The 17,569-nt window shown below is 39.2% G+C and overlaps 1 protein-coding gene across 1 annotated transcript; it reads left to right on the top strand.

The window, feature by feature from the left end:
* Positions 1-3,992: 3,992 nt before the first annotated feature.
* On the top strand, positions 3,993-16,865 carry tac1 (tachykinin precursor 1). The gene is made up of 5 exons (XM_078422386.1): positions 3,993-4,773; positions 6,114-6,216; positions 10,443-10,466; positions 16,195-16,248; positions 16,368-16,865. Exons 1-5 carry the CDS (start codon positions 4,648-4,650, stop codon positions 16,412-16,414), a joined length of 354 nt encoding a protein of 117 aa, XP_078278512.1. The 5' UTR covers positions 3,993-4,647; the 3' UTR covers positions 16,415-16,865.
* Positions 16,866-17,569: the final 704 nt, after the last annotated feature.

Below are 17,569 nucleotides of genomic sequence, written 5' to 3'. Positions count from 1 at the left end.
TACATGAGTGAACACAATATGATAAAGGGGTCATGAATGCTAAACCATTGTTATTTTGGCCTTATTGAGGCAAGGCTATGCAAGATTACCATGGATGGGTTTGAATACAGAAATAAATATTTAATCAAATCAACCATGGTATTTATTGGATGACAAAGCAGGCCTGATAATAGACAATAGACAATAGGTGCAGGAGTAGGCCATTCGGCCCTTCGAGCCAGCACCGCCATTCAATGTGATCATGGCTGATCATTCTCAATCAGTACCCCGTTCCTGCCTTCTCCCCATACCCCCTAACTCCGCTGTCCTTAAGAGCTCTATCTAGCTCTCTCTTGAATGCATTCAGAGAATTGGCCTCCACTGCCTTCTGAGGCAGAGAATTCCACAGATTCACAACTCTCTGACTGAAAAGGTTTTTCCTCATCTCCGTTCTAAATGGCCTACCCCTTATTCTTAAACTGTGGCCCCTGGTTCTGGACTCCCCCAACATTGGGAACATGTTTCCTGCCTCTAACGTGTCCAACCCCTTAATAATCTTATACGTTTCGATAAGATCCCCTCTCATCCTTCTAAATTCCAGTGTACACAAGCCTAGTCGCTCCAGTCTTTCAACATATGACAGTCCCGCCATTCCGGGAATTAACCTAGTAAACCTACGCTGCATGCCCTCAATAGCAAGAATATCCTTCCTCAAGTTTGGAGACTAAAACTGCACACAGTACTCCAGGTGCGGTCTCACTAGGGCCCTGTACAACTGCAGAAGGATCTCTGGACTGAACAGCTTAATTTGTAAGTTCATATGCATTGAATAATCAAATGATGTGCCATTCTTCAGTTAGATTGAACTCCGTTAGAGCAGGAAATCAAAGAACAGAATGGGGGTAGGATAGAAAATTAAAAAGACAGGTATCGGCTCGGGTCAATTGCAATGTCAGAGTCTGAAAGAAGGTTAAGTTGAGCAACTGCTTCAATCTGGAAGTGGCACTATAATGTTGGAACTTCATGGGTTGACCACTCATATGGATCCTCCTGGTGTTCGATCAAGCTCAGATTTCAAAGTTTTACTCAGTTTTGCATTGCTGAATAAATTTCAGGATAACCTTTTCCTCCTTCGGATGCATGGCAATCAGGAACGGAAGAATCCTCTCATGTCCCATGTCAATAGAATTATTCTATGACCTTGGCTCGCATACTTTGTTAACACAACTTCCTGCCGGAATTCCAGAATGCAAAATGAATCCTTATTGATCCTTACCATTACCTCAGAACGTTTAGATCACGTGGATACTTATAAACTGAGTTAATTTAAATGTTTGCAAATAACTAAAGTAACATTGGTGTCAAGGGTAAAAATACAAAGTGTTGGAGTGACTCAGCAGGTCAGGTAGCATCTCTGGAATAAATGGATAGATGACATTTTGGATTGGGACCTTCAGAATAATTGTAATAGGGAGAGAAAGCTGGAAAAGATGTGAGGTCAGAACAAAGCCTGGCAAATGATAGGGCATGTAGAAAAGAACTGCAGATGCGCATTTAAATCAAAGGTACAGGAGACATAAAATGCTGGAATAACAGCGGGACAGGCAGCATCTCTGGAGAGATGGAATGGGTGATGTTTCTGGTCAAGACCCTTCTTCAGTCTTCGGGGGGAGGGCATTGATTGGCAAATGAGTAGATAATGGCCAGAGATGAAAAGAAGACAAAATGGTGTAAGATAAGGAGAGTTGAAGAGTGAAACATGAAACCAGAGACAGGTTCCTCTCCTTATCCTATAGCCTTTTTTCTTCTTTTCATCACCGTGTCTTCCAGTGATGCTTACAGGGTTACTCCAGCACTTGGTATTTTTTTTGTAAATCAGCATCTCTAGTTCCTTGTGTCTTCATTGGTGTCATGGGATTGAGTGGTGTTTGCCAGTAACCATGAATGGATGTTCCTTGTGTACAGTTGGCATGATGGAAGAAGTCAGACTAGTAGTATCAATTGGAAACATGTTTCTCCACATATGTTGCCTGACCTGCTGAGCATTTCCAACATTTTCTTCTTTTACATTTCTTTTTCAGATTTCCAGTATTTGGATTGCAATTAGGTTAAATGTGGTGTCTAACGACTCATGCCTTTGTATTCATAATGCAAGGCTGCATACACTCAGTGATTACTTAATTAAATAATGCTTTGAAATCCTCTGAATCAGCTTTGTTCTGAAACCTGAAAGCATTTCTATTTCCATTCCTTGCTGTATCATGTCTATTAGCTTCCATTGAACAAAATATGAATTTTGAAATTATTATTCCTGTATTCAAATCTCTCTCCAGCTTCAACACCATCCCTACAATCCTCACCATCTGTGCCATGCCCCTCGTCTTCCAGTTCCCATTTCTGAAGTCAATGATTAGTTCCTTGGTTTTGTTGACCTTGAGTGGGGTTGTTGTTAAAAGAAAGTCTCAACTAGGTGTTCTATCTCTCTCGTGTGCTTTGATTCATCACCAGCTGTGATTAGGCTAACAGCAGTGATGCCATTGGCAAATTTGTAGATCGAGCAGTGAGTTAAACATGCAGCTTTGAGGTGCACCTCTGTTGATGGTCAGTGTTCAGGAGATCCATACTGATTGAGATCTACCAATGAGGAAGTCCCGCATCCAGTTGCAAAGGAAGATACCGAGGCCCAGGTCTTGGAAGTTAGTAATGAGTTTGGAGTGGATGATTGTGTTGTAGTCAATGAATAGCAACCTGAAGTGTATATTCTCGTTACCCAGATGGTCCAGAGCAGAGTGGAAAGCCAGTGAGACAGCATCTGTTTTCGAGCTGTCAATAGGCCAATTGATGTAGGTCCAAGTCATTTCTGAGTCTGAAACAAGTACTGTTAAAACAAACTATCCTGCTGACACATATATGGGGGTTTTTTTAAGCCAAATATTGGGAAGAGTGGCAAAGCTCACGTGAAGACAGAAGGATATGGAGTGTACTGCCAGAGACTCCGAGTGGACACCCTGACACCGGCGGAGAGAGCGCACTGACATGGCTTAATTTAAGAAAATTACGCCATAAATTATAATAGTTGGAGGAATACCCAGTATAAAATCAAGTGCCCCGCTGGTTTTACATAACGGAAAAATAATGGAAATATGGTTTTCTTTTCATGAATTTCACGTTATGAAGCTTACTTATTCTTAATTTGCTTTTAATATTTAAATTATTTTGCCAATGTTAACTAAATTGCAAAATAACCTTTAAAATCGGGAACCTGTGCGTGACTTCTAGTTAATGTCCATCTTTATTATTGACCACTACAAGAAAATCAATAAAGAGAGATTCATTTAATTAAAGCAGAAATGTACATAGAAAGGATTATTTGCCATAAACTCAAGGAAAGAGAACATTTCATCCTCGGAGCAAATTTTGTCGTCGTTTGTACTTTTGTAATATTGCCAGCAACTGCGAATATCCAGACTCATTAGCTGCAGTTTATCTGGTGTATTAAATGCGGTTTTGCGTTGATGTATTTTTTTACTTTGTACATCCTCAAGAATCTAACCTCGGTAATTGACATACAACAATATTCTGTCAAGGATATTGGCACACGTAATGCACGAATCCAAAGTATCACGTTGTTAATGAAGTTAAGAACCGTTTTAAGTATAAAGTCGCTCAAGTATAAAATAACTGAAAAATACGAACTCCCACGCAACATTAATGCATAAATTGAACGCTGTCTCAGGAAATTAACAGTAAATGCAAATCATTGTGCAAATTCGTGATTATGTAAATAACATGATTTGTGTGTCATTGGGTATTGTAGTTGTTCAACCATTTAATTTATAAGACAAATATATCGAGATTGTGGTTTAATTGCAGTTTATTTCCTTAATTCAGCGACTTGCATACACATTGCACACGGAAAATCAGGCACGTCGTATTCTACGTTTTCATTTATTTCAAAAATAGTTTTTATTGTTACATATATTTGTTCAAAATGCTTCCTTCTTTCCGGCAATTGAATCATAGTTATTAAAAAGAAGTCTCATTAAATGATCGACCCCGAGCCATCAGTTTCAAGGAATCGAAATAATATATGAGAATACTGACGTCGGCCTGGGCATGCTTTCACATTATTACTCATTTCTGAGAAATGAATAAAGTACTCAGTCTGGAGACAATTATAGACCTTGACATTTCTGCACTCAGAGATTGATTCTTTAATTTACTTGGTCAGACTGGGTGGACTCGTTCACCTTCGATACCCTGGAGGGCGATATTTGAAACTGAAATACCTGCACTATATCGACTGGGATATAAATTGCACAGCAGTCAACTGGACTTCCATTCAGACCAAGGCTCTGGATCGCAGAGGTTCACACTGCGTCTTGACGAAGACCATCCTTACCCTGCTCCCCACCAGAGAGAGCAGCAGCTGCAGTTTATGCCCTTGTAGTCAGCAGCGACTCCGAGCCGGTGGGGGAAGGATCTCGACGATTTCCGGGATCGGACGGAAAAGCACGAGTTGGACCGGGGCCAGCTGGTGGACACCCTGACACCGGCGGAGAGAGCGCACTGACATTCCTACTGCCACCCACTTGAACTGTCGCTACTTGTGCTCCGTATCTACACCGTCTCACAGCCGGAGCCCCACCGTGGGCACCACCCGATCGCATGTCCAAGATGAGAAGCCACCGGTTGCTCGCACTGACTGCAGTCCTGATTCTGACAGAAGTCTTTTGCGAAGAGATTTCTCCAAATGAAGACACATCACTTTGGATAGCCAGCAATCACAGTCAGGTAATGTTCGAAGTCACTAAAATGCGAATTTACATTTGCTCTGTTGTTTCCAGCAACCAGCTCGTTTTTAAAGCCTTTAGAGACTCGTGATGTGTAATAGCCACTTGTATGACCAGTTTTGAAAACAGTTTTGTGTTTATATGCAACAAAATATTGTCCCAAAATCTTCTGCCATCGGCGAATTGTCAACGATTCGCAAAGCATCCTCATTGCTGTGGAGAAGCACTGGGGTTTCATCAATATTGAGCGGTAGGTGAAATTTACGGGTTTTACGACGCTGGATACTTGGGAGGGACACTCAGACTTTGGATAAAATTGTAAGCGGTCAAATCGCTCTTTTGGAATAAAATTTCCAAGTGCATGAAGGCAATGCTTGGCAAAACCCAATTCATTCTCCCGTAGCGAGTAGACATTTACGCTCCCAGTTGGGTACCTAAACATAGAGCACCCTTACATTCTGTCAAACAATTTAAAAAAGTCCTACACCAGCCCAGCATTGCATCTTGGCTGCAACACATAATTATAAGTGAAGTAACGCAAGTAGTAACATGTAGCAGCGATGGAACCTCGTCCACGTAGATAAAATATGACAATGATATATATATGTTTTGGAAGAAGAGGGGCTATATTGAAATTTGGCAGAAATTAATTTGCGGGGGGTTTAAAATGTTAAATATAAATAGATGTAAAATCACAATGATTGGAAATCAATTATATCAGAGCAACACGGTGCAAATAATCTTCATGGAAGCATCGGACTTTCCCAGCACACAAATAACCTGCCGAACTTGGAAATCTGAAATAAGTACAGAAAGGGCTGGAAATACAGTCAGTCTGGACCCATGGAGAAGCAGGAGCTAACCTCCTGGGTCTTTTCATCCGAACCCGTTTATTATAATTATTCTCAGACCATCTCTGATCAAATAGATGTGACGATAATTAATTGTAGGTTTTATTCCATTTAAGTGTAGTTATGTTGTAAAAGACGGGCAGTACCCCAAAGGTTGTTTCTACTATAAATTCATTGCGGGCACATTGATTGCCCGAAGGAGCAGCGCTTGGGGATGAACCAAGTGGCGCAGAGCCGAGACCGAAGGGGATCCTCTTTGGAGATAAGTAATTAAAATGTAATGCTTTAACAACGTGCTGTCCTGAGGTAACACCTTTGAAACCAGAGACTAGGATCATAGAGCGGAAGATGGGGTTAAATGTGTTCATTTTCGTCTTCCCTGCCTTGCTTAGCAGTCAGCAACAGAGTCTGTTTCAGCGCGAAAGGTGACATTCCAGTGAGACCTGACAACTGATTTGCACCCGTGCTCTCCAATTTGATTTGATTTCAGGAGAAGCGACTGAAAGCGAACTCTGTCAGGGAACTCCTGCGCCGAATGATCAGAAAACCACGACCAGCGCAGTTCTATGGCTTAATGGGGAGGCGATCACTAGGTAAGGCAGTTTTTTTTCGTGATGTTACGAACGAAGCCAGCTTGATCGTAGAGATTGCCGCCAGCAATGTTTCAGCGATGGCTACCCAGGTGTCATTAATGTCAACCTAAAACCCCCCGAAAAATTCAATGGCATACAACGCATAGAAATCAGACTTTCTGCACATCAAAAAATTAACAGATGTCACAGCAAGGCGATTAAAAAGAAAGAACGGTTCGCGCCTTACAGTACAGACCGGGTTTATTAAATATTTCATCATTTGAACATTGTGTTTTTCAAACTCAATCAAATTGCCAAATGTGAAAGTACATGTAAGATGAAACTCAGGCAGCATTTGTTGAGGAATTGGACGAAGACGTTTCGGCTGCGCACCCTTGTTCAGATGCAGCGAGCAGTGTTTCAGAGGGCTGTTGAATTACACTTTCTGGATTATTGTTACAGGCACGGAAGATTGACATAAAAGCCGCAGTAACTCCGCGGGTCAGACAGCATCTCTGGATAAAAGGAATAGGTGACGTTTCGAGTCGAGACCTTTCTTCAGACGCGAAACGCCACCTATTTCTTTTCCCCAGAGATGCTGTCTGACGCGCTGAGCTACTCCAGCTTTTTGTGTCGATCTTCGGTATAAACCAGCATTGGCAGTTCCTTTCTACACATTGTTATAGGTACTATTGTTAAAGAAATATAGATGTGTGGGAAGGAACTGCAGATGCTGGATTACACTAAAGACAGACACAAGACCCCGGAGTGACTCAGCTCGACAGGTAGCATCTCTGAAGAGATGGAATGGGTGACGTTTTGGGTCGACTCTGAAGAAGAGTCACCCATTCCTTCTCTCCAAAGATGCCCATCGTGGTATACTTTGTCTTTAACTAATGTCAAGTACCTGTATACCAATCCATGCGCTATTCTTTCTGTATCTATTCTATCATTTCAAATCACCATCTTTATTTTGTATGGTTGTGCGATGTTAGTAATGCCAAATCAAATGGTCAACATGTTGAAAGACTGGAGCGACTAGGCTTGTATACACTGGAATTTAGAAGGATGAGAGGGGATCTTTTCGAAACATATAAGATTATTAAGGGGTTGGACACGTTAGAGGTAAGGAAACATGTTCCCAATGTTGGGGGAGTCCAGAACCAGGGGCCACAGTTTAAGAATAAGGGGTAGACCATTTAGAACGGAGATGAGGAAAAACCTTTTCAGTCAGAGAGTTGTAAATCTGTGGAATTCTCTGCCTCAGAAGGCAGTGGAGTCCAATTCTCTGAATGCATTCAAGAGAGAGCTAGATAGAGCTCTTAAGGATAGCGGAGTCAGGGGGTATGGGGAGAAGGCAGGAACGGGGTACTGATTGAGAATGATCAGCCATGATCACATTGAATGGTGGTGCTGGCTTGAAGGGCCGAATGGCCTACTCCTGCACCTATTGTCTATTGTCATTAGAAGTAAATATACACCATGGGGAAGAATCCTTTTTTTGTTATTACATTAATGGAATCATGATGTTTCAAGATTTTGGAATTGAGAATTCCACAGGAAGTATGACCTGCAGTTTAACAAGTGATGTACAACCCATTGCCTTTGTGGGAAATACCTAGTACTCCTTTCCGTCATGTTTTTCACGGCTGCAAATACATAATCCTCAGAAGGGCAGTGTTTTGTATAACTCTAGCTGCGAGTTGACACCTCGTGATGTAGGTGCTATTGGCTCTGCTTGTGTGCACCGTCAAGAGACCAACAACGGCGTGTTTTTGTACCGAAGTGCATTTAGACGATCTTATAAGCAACACATTACAAATCATAGCATATCTCTTAAACAATCACATATGTTAACATATTGCTATTCGATCAATACCTTCAAAAGTAACATCTTACAGCTTAACGCAGCGTTTGCTCATTTTTGTGATTTACCACAGAAGAAACATTCGCAAAGAATTCCACCTTTTAGTTATTTTGAACGGGAGCACCACAATAATAAATTATGACTCAACATCATTAAGACTGTTTGATCATCTTGTCAGCTGGGGATGGTGTGATGCGAGGGGAACGTAGTCAGAAAACAACAAAGCTTAACGAGCTGTTTTTGTTAAAGGAATAGAACTCATAATAGCGTCTCGTCATTTTCCACTCAGTTGCCTATGCAGAATCTGTGAGTAAAATAAAACTACTCAAGTGTTCTGTCTTCAGTAGGGTATAGGAGCATTATTTATTATTATAAAATATAAGTATGTTCAGGGAAATTATATTGCAGAAGGAGGCCTGTTAGCCAAACATGAGACGATTAATCTTTAAATGAATTATACAAGCTGCACAACAGAAAATAATAATATATAGCAGTTCTGAGGTCTTGACTAAACGTACTGATCTAAAAAAAATGTCCTTTCCATTTATCTTATACTCTTTTCAAATAAACATTCAGCCTATTTTATACTTTACCTCAGTATCCAGAAAAGGTAAATTATTCCATGTTCTAATAATGTTTGTGTGGATTAATTCTTCCAATGCCATCCTTTACATTGTTTATTCATTTACTTATTACTACAAACTATCCTTCACCATCTATTCTCTCTGACTTATCTCATTCTTTGGGAAACCATTCTATTTTTTTCTTCTGAAAATAGCTACATTTTTAAATTCATTACTATGATTAATTATTCTGAGTAGATTATTCAAATAACCAGAAAACAACAGCAGACGTGCATAACCCAACTGGACAAACGTGAAGACATCCAACCAAGGCAATATTGCAATATTCCTCTCCCCCCCATTTCCAATATCCCCCCCCCCCCAATTCTGTTTTCTATTCATCAGTTAATCATTCATATAGATAAACCCCCTTAATTTTCATTATTTGTAGTATGGCACCGTATTGAATTGCCTCTAAAAACATTACGCCAAAGTTGCATTACCCTTTTAGACTCAATCATTTCTTCAAAATATTCATCTCTTTCAGCTCTGTAATAGGTGAATGTGCTGATTTTCTTCAATTAGCTCATAATATTTTTTCCCCACCAATGTGAATGGTCCTTTTTATACATAATTTGCCAAATTATTTGATAATTTGTTTTATCCTCATATTTTCTTGTAAAATCTATACATCTTTCTCGTCTAGTTTAGTATATCCAGTAAATTTGGATGAATTATATGTAGTACATTTCTCTACATCATTTACGTCAATCATCTAAAAGTAGACAAGACAAAATGCATTAGCCTTCCTGACTACCTGTTGTAAAAGATATGCCAATTTATAAATAGGAACTCTCACCAGGAAAGTGTGTTTTTTTCTTTCAAAATGTTAGTACAACTGCTGCAGCTTGGAGCTCCTGAAGTCGGTTCCTAACCAAGGAACCGCGAGCTCCACGATGTTAAGTCCGTAGGCTCCCACGGTTGGAGCTCCCGAGGCCGATCCCTAACAAAGGGACCACGAGCTCCGCAATGTTAAGTACACAGACTCCCGTGGTTTGAGCTCCCAAAGACGATCCCCAGCAAGAGGCCGCCAGCTCCTCATCTTAGGCTGCTGCGCAGATGGAGATACAATATGGAAAAAAGTGCATCTCCATCGAGGAAAGAGATTTTTAAAAGTTGTTACTTTTTCTGTCAATAAAAACAAAGATTGATTGAACTGCTTGAAAGACAAGCCTGGAAACGGGCCCTACGGCCCACCAAGTCCATGCCAACCATCACATGATTTCTATGTTATCCTACTTTTGCATTCACTCCCAGGTCTCTGACGCTGTGAGGCAGCAGCTCCACCAGCACTTTCCCAGAAGTATATTAAACATTTCAGGAGTATATGAATTTCTGGGCATTTGTATCTCAGTGAAAAAAATTCTGCTGGATAAATTGAAAAGCCTTGTTTATTCAAATTCAGGACATCCATAGCCCTCTTGTGGATGTTTCTGTAATGAAAGAAACACTGGTTTTATAGAATTCTCCAGTGGAAAATTCACAAACTATCTCTAAGAAACTGTATAAGATTGCTGGTGTTATTAGAGTAAAGATATCAAAGTCAGAGTTATTACAGGTAGATTAATTCCGAGATAATGACTCAGTCAACAATGTTGACAAGAAATAATCTATTATTATTACCATTTATGAGATGCATAATGAATGCAAATCTATCATTAGACAAAAAGATTCTTTAGGATCAACTGCTTAATCTAAAACAATGCTTCCTATTTGTTGTAGGTTTGTTGGAAAAATAATTTTTATTTTTTTTCCAGGGGACAAGCCATTGACTCGCAAAAGTAAGTTATGAAAAATAGGTTAATAACTGAGAAAATCAAAATAGAAATTGCAAAAAACATTTTATTTATTTGTCATTTAATGGACTATATTAATTATAAAAGTGTTAAGTTTTCTTATATTGATTATGTAAATAAAATAATTTGTTGGGCCCTTAATTTGTTATGCAAATTCCTTGATCTTCAAAACTGTTTTGGAAGAAACAAAGAAGTTTGCTTAGCACTGAAATAGCACAAGAGTCAGACTATTACTGTTCTTATGGAATGTACATATGGTCCTTGACATTGTTTAAGTAATGGTTCATTAATAAACCAATAATCAATATTTATTGTTGAGGTTACTTTCATTTAAAAGGACAGTGAACTTATTGTAGATAGTTACACAGTACTGTCAAAAAAGAGAAAATCCCTGAAGTAAATTGTCTTGGTAACGTCGTTAGATGCATTTGATTTCTGAGGTTCTAAACCAAACCATGTAGAAGAAAAAATGGTATTTGTTTAACTATATCAATAGCTGTTCTTTAGAACATGTAAACACATCCAATTTATTTGCGCATGTATGGACCTTCCAGTGGTCCTTTTCCAACCGGACCTTTTGGTCTCATAAATTCTCAAACGGTTGAACCCGGTCTCATCTTTCCTTAATAATAATATTAATCTAATACAAGTAGAATAATTCATTGGACCATATGTGTTTTAAGGTGATTTACTCTCAACTTTATGGCCTGACATTACACCTTCCCCATTCCATCTTAATTCTCACACTATCTATAGGCCTCCCACCATACCCCCAACACACATACACAGCATCTAGAAAACTCACTAAAGGCATGCAATGCATTTCAGAACAATTGGTAAAGCAAATCTTCATTTTTTTGGTTCCGCTTGTGAAATTGGGGGCTTTTCTTTGTACAGCACTGTGGATCATGTTGGTGAGAGTAATATAAGTGATTTTATGATCAGAGATTTGTTAGAACGGTATTTCCTTGGTTGTACTGGTTTGTATGCCAGATATTTTGCTCATTGCAGAAGTAGCTATAGTAGTCAGCATTCTCTTTTGTTTAAAATTTATAGAGTTGTCAGGGTCATTAATAATTATTTGCGATTTAAACTTACCTTAGTTCTCAGAGCTTTCACACTTAACAAAAGTGCTTTAATCAACTATCTTTTATGTTATTATTCTTTTTTATCCATTCTTTGAGAATTCAATAAGCTATCCAATTTTGTTAATTATGTGTAGGAAGGAACAGCAGATCTGATTTAAATCAAAGATAGTCACAAAAAGCATCTGCTGTCTGACCCATTAAGTTACTCCAGCTTTTTGTGACTATCTTTGTAAATTATAAACTGCACAGAGAGCATTCTAATTTAGTTGAGAATTCCCAATAGTTTTAAATGTCAAAACCAAATTTGTCAGCATTGTAACCAATTTCTTAGTGTTAAGATTTGATTCCCTGTAGCTTTTGCAGCTACGATAAAAAAACGTACAAGTATTTTTTTATGTGTAGTATGTGTAGAAATGCTAAAAAAAAACAATATTCCTCTTTGACAGTCGAAGGCAACAATTTTCATGAGATCACAATGTTTATGATGTGTGGACACAATATTTCACTTGAAATCTGCTATTAGTCGTTAGAAATTACTTAGTTCCTGTTGACCTATATTCACACTCAATATATAGGTCCCTAATTTGTTCTAGGTGTTGACAACACCCCACAGAAAGGAAGCATAGTTTTGAACTAACTAACCTATTGCACTTGGCCCCCTGTTTTTTTTCCCCTCAGTTACATATTTTATATAGACTTTTTTCGCTAACCATTCAGTCTATCATAGAAACATAGAAAATAGGTGCAGGAGTAGGCCATTCGACCCTTCGAGCCTGCTCCGCCATTCAATATGATCATGGCTGATCATCCAACTCAGTATCCCGTACCTGCCTTCTCTCCATACCCCCTGATCCCTTTAGCCACAAGGACCACATCTAACTCCCTCTTAAATATAGCTAATGAACTGGCCTCAACTACCTTCTGTGGCAGAGAATTCCACAGATTCACCACTCTCTGTGTGAAAAAAAACGTTCTCATCTCGGTCCTAAAAGACTTCCCCCTTATCCTTAAACTGTGACCCCTTGTTCTGGACTTCCCCAACATCGGGAACAATCTTCTTGCATCTAGCCTGTCCAACCCCTTAAGAATTTTGTAAGTTTCTATAAGATCCCCCCTCCTATCCTATCCTGACCTCAATAAAAACTCTCCAAAGTCTCTTCTGTCATAATATAATTGACTTTCTAGATCTACTTGATAACTAGGAACTTTTAAACTGGGGAAACATTCTTGAAGTCTTCCTAGCCCCAGTTTTTCAGGGCCTCTATATCAGTACCATGCCATTGTAGTATTGAAGTTTTGGGTTCTATTTATATACATCTGTTCTGAAATACTACACAATTTTTTTTAGCATTGTACAAAAATCATTGTGAGTTCAATGGAGTGTATTATATCACAGAGTCACAGAAATGGGCCCTTTGGCCCATCATGTCCAAGTCAAACCTTTTGCTCACATTAGGATCATATGCTAGTTAAGTGTCCTCCTAAATGCTTCTAAAATGCAATAATTGTATTTGATTCCCCAACCTTCTCTGACAGTCTTTTCTAGATATCAATCACTTTCTATGTAAAAATAACTTACTCTATAAATTCCCTTCAAAACTCCTTCCTCTCTCCTTAAAATTGTTCTCTTGTTTTTGATACCCTTGCCATGATGAAGAGATTTTGCTTGATTACCTTCCCTATGCCTCTCATAATCTTTCCAACATCACCAGCGCACTGCTCACACCTCTTTGTTCCAGTGAAGGCAAATATTTTGCAGAACGGCATCTTAAATAGCAGATTATAGACAATAGACAATAGGTGCAGGAGTAGGCCATTCGGCCCTTCGAGCCAGCACCACCATTCAATGTGATCATAGCTGATCATTCTCAATCAGTACCCCGTTCCTGCCTTCTCCCCATACCCTCTGACTCCGCTATCCTTAAGAGCTCTATCTATTTCTTGAATGCATTCAGAGAATTGGTCTCCACTGCCTTCTGAGGCAGAGAATTCCACAGATTTACAACTCTCTGACTGAAAACGTTTTTCCTCATCTCCGTTCTAAATGGCCTACCCCTTATTCTTAAACTGTGGCCCCTGGTTCTGTACTCCCCCAACATTGGGAACATGTTTCCTGCCTCTAACGTGTCCAACCCCTTAATAATCTTATATGTTTCGTTAAGATCCCCTCTCATCCTAAATTCCAGCGTATACAAGCCTAGTCACTCCAGTCTTTCAACATATGACAGTCCCGCCATTCTGGGAATTAACCTAGTAAACCTACGCTGCACGCCCTCAATAACAAGAATATCCTTCCTCAAATTTGGAGACCAAAACTGTACACAGTACTCCAGGTGCGGTCTCACTAGGGCCTTGTACAACTGCAGAAGGACCTCTTTGCTCCTATACTCAACTCGTCTTGTTATGAAGGCCAACATTCCATTGGCTTTCTTCACTGCCCACTGTACCTGCATGCTTCCTTTCAGTGACTGATGCACTAGGACACCCAGATCTTGTTGTACGTCCCCTTTTCCTAACTTGACACCATTCAGATAATAATCTGCCTTCCTATTCTTACCACCAAAGTGGATAACCTCAGACATCCACTTTAAACTGCACCTGCCATGCATCCGCCCACTCACACAACCTGTCCAAGTCACCCTGCAACCTCATAGCATCTTCCTCACAGTTCACATTACCACCCAGCTTTGTATCATCTGCAAATTTGCTAATGTTATTTTTAATCCCTTCATCCAAGTCATTAATGTATATTGTAAATAACTGCGGCCCCAGCACCGAGCCTTGCAATACCCCACTAGTTACTGCCTGCCATTCTGAAAGGGACCAATTTATCCCCACTCTTTACTTTCTGTCTGTCAACCAATTTTCTATCCATGTCAGTACCCTACCCTCAATACCATGTGTTCTAATTTTGCCCACTAATCTCCTATGTGGGACCTTGTCGAAGGCTTTCTGAAAGTCGAGGTACACCACATCCACCAGCTCTCCCCTGTCAATTTTCCTTGTTACATCCATATTTTATGGTTCTTAAAATATTCATACAATTACTTTTAGGTGTCATAAGGGTTTTAATCTCCATCACAATTTTAGGCAATGAGTTCAAAACTCGGAAACCATTTTGGCAAAAATAATTGCCTCAACTTCCCTCTATGTCTTCTGCCAATTAATGCACATCTACACCAATTACTTTTTCACCTGCCAGTCAAGTGAAATTGTCCTTTCTGGTTCACCTCACCAGGTTCGTCATACTTTTATATGTCTCCAATAAATCTTCCCGCAGTCCAAAGAAAATAACCCCAGCTTAATCAGGAGTATGAATTTTCAGCCATGTCAACATCCTCCAAAGTCTCATCTGGAGCATCCTCTCGAATACTACAACATTATTTTTCCAATGTGCTGACTTGAATCATACACTGTACTCCAGCTGTTGTCAAACACATATCTTATACAATTCCCTTCTTGATACGTTGGGGAATAAAGGAAAATATCCAATCTGCCTTCTTAAGGGCCTGTCCCACTTAGGTGATTTTAAGGCGACTGTCGGCGACTAGGTTGTCGCCGACAGTTCGCCGGGGTTTCGCGGGCATGATCGTGAGGAGTCTTCCAAAAATCGTAGTGGATCTCAGCGTGTCGCTGAGAAATCATCCGATTTGAAATTTCTCGGCGACAGCTGACTTGTCGGCAGGTATCGTTGCTTATTGCGGGCGCTGTCGCATGCTGTTCCCAGGTTTGTTAGGTTCTCTTAGATGCAGTTGAAAGCACATAATATTAAAATTAGTAAAGTCATCTCCAAAAACCATAAAATGCTTGTGTTTAACCAATTTATTTACCGTCAGGACATTTGACAGGTAGATTGGAGGCGACAGTTTAATGGTCAGGTAAGCGTGGGAATTTTCGCGATGTTTATGGCCATTAGCCATTACATTTAAAGTGGGCTACCAACCCAGATATGCAACCCAGAAACCAGATATGCATCTCCCGTTCATTTTCAAAGAATACCCACACATTTTTCACAAAAATCCACTTAACCACTTAAAAAAATTTTTTTTTAATACTGCTATTAGTAAACTGGACGTAATTCCAGTTTATGCCTTGTTACAGTGAGGCTTGTCCACGGGAGTCTAAATTTGGGAATTACTACCTCTTATGGGAACATATTTGGTCTAACCCATTGTATACATCCCATTGCCCTGTCGCCAAAATAAAAATACCAACATAAAGAATGTAATATGTGAATTAGTTAGAATAAATATTATAAATAATTTTAAATGCTATGGAAACCAAATATGTCAGAAAACGTATTGTCGGCCATTATCATATTGAATGGCGATGCTGGCTTGAAGGGCCGAATGGTCTGTCCCTGCACCTATTTTCTATGTTTCTATGTCAGTAATAATGTAACAGAGAAGTGTATCCAAACTAAAATCAGAACTTCCAGTTCTAGTTTACGTAATGTGATCATCACTCAAGTAGGTTATTGCATGCAACTTGTTCAACTATTACTTGGTTAGTCAATGAAAATAAAATGCATTTTCATTGAGGAGAGAGAATTGAAAGTGTAATGATAAACACATTGTAGGATCAATAACATAAATTGATAAACTTATTTGTAATTTGTTTTATAGGACATAGGTTAGAGAGCTTTGTTGGACTCATGGGAAAACGTGCATCAGCGTCTGGTAAGTAATGCGTGAAAAATAGACCTAGCTCGCATTGAATGACAGCTTATTGTGCACATTTTTAATCTTTAATCTAATCAACGGGTGACTTTAACAAGTGTGTACTTTTTCGTCTGCAGGTTCCCCTCCTGAGTGGGTTATACAAGATTTCATCCAAAGGCATTAATAAAACACGAAAGAATAAAATTAATTGGTTGACAGTTATTTTAATTTGCGAACAGGTGTCAACAATGTTGTATTCATCGTTGGTGTGAGTTAAAGCAAGTAGTTGTAATGTCTTCCCCAACAGGTTATTTTATTGCTAAATTAAGAAATATTTAATATGAACATTGAGATGTTGTCATGAATAAAAGTGTAATAAAAGGATTTTGATAACACTCAGCTGTATCAATGGTAACCGGGAAAATTAATAGCCCCTTAATTAATAGCCCCTGTAATTTTGTACTCTCCATGATGAAATAGTCTTATTCATAAAATGATGTCCACCCATAAGATGAAACTTAGCAGTCATTTCATTTTTAACATGAATTGATTGATACACAAACAAAAACTGTTTTCAGTTTCAATACATATCATCAAAATTTGTATTTAATGTGACTTTATTTCATAAATAATAAATGTATTTAATGCAAGAGGACATTGGTATATTTATAGCATATGTTTAATAATGTTTGCGAGACCTATGCAACTAACTAATAACAAAAAGGCAATTCTCTTCATTTCATTAACTTAGACTTGCCTTGAAGAGGTGTCACTCACGACCTCTGGATGTTCCAAGGAACCACATCTGTTTAATATCATTCTTCAGCTATGAATCCAATTTTCCATGATTTCTTTTAATTATTTTCACTTTTTTCTCAATCAAAATGGGGCTTGGCTACATAAACATAGGACAGAGAACAGTACAGCATGGTAACTGGCCCTTTGGCCTACAATGTCTGTGCCAAATATGATGCCAAGACCAACTCTTGGCGGCCTGCACATAATCCATACCCTTGCATATTTATATGCCTATCCAAAAGTCTTTTAAATGCCACGATAGGTATCTGCCCACACAATCACCCATGGCAGTAAATTCTGGGTACTCAGCACCCTCTGTGTGAAATAATTTGTCCCACATATCTCCTTTAAACTTTGCCCCTCTCACTTTAAAGCTATCCCCTCTCATATTTGATTTTTCCATCTTAAGAAAAACATTCTGACCGCCTGCTCCATCTATGCCTCTCATCATTTAATATATTTCTATCAGGTCTCCCTTCAACCTCAGTGCTCCAGAGTAAATTTGCTTGCAGGTCTAGCAGGTCTAGCTTCCAAGTCTGTC

The sequence above is a fragment of the Rhinoraja longicauda genome, chromosome 2 (assembly GCF_053455715.1).
Source record: "Rhinoraja longicauda isolate Sanriku21f chromosome 2, sRhiLon1.1, whole genome shotgun sequence".
In the NCBI taxonomy this organism is placed as follows: Eukaryota; Metazoa; Chordata; class Chondrichthyes; order Rajiformes; family Arhynchobatidae; genus Rhinoraja; species Rhinoraja longicauda.
This window is presented reverse-complemented; position numbering and strand designations above follow the sequence as displayed.

Coding starts and splice junctions, on each gene's coding strand:
- tac1 (XM_078422386.1), top strand. CDS start 4,648: ATGTCCAAGATGAGAAGCCACCGGTTGCTCGCACTGACTGCAGTCCTG. Junction 4,774..6,113: donor TAGCCAGCAATCACAGTCAG/GTAATGTTCGAA, acceptor ATTTGATTTCAG/GAGAAGCGACTGAAAGCGAA. Junction 16,249..16,367: donor AAAACGTGCATCAGCGTCTG/GTAAGTAATGCG, acceptor TTTCGTCTGCAG/GTTCCCCTCCTGAGTGGGTT.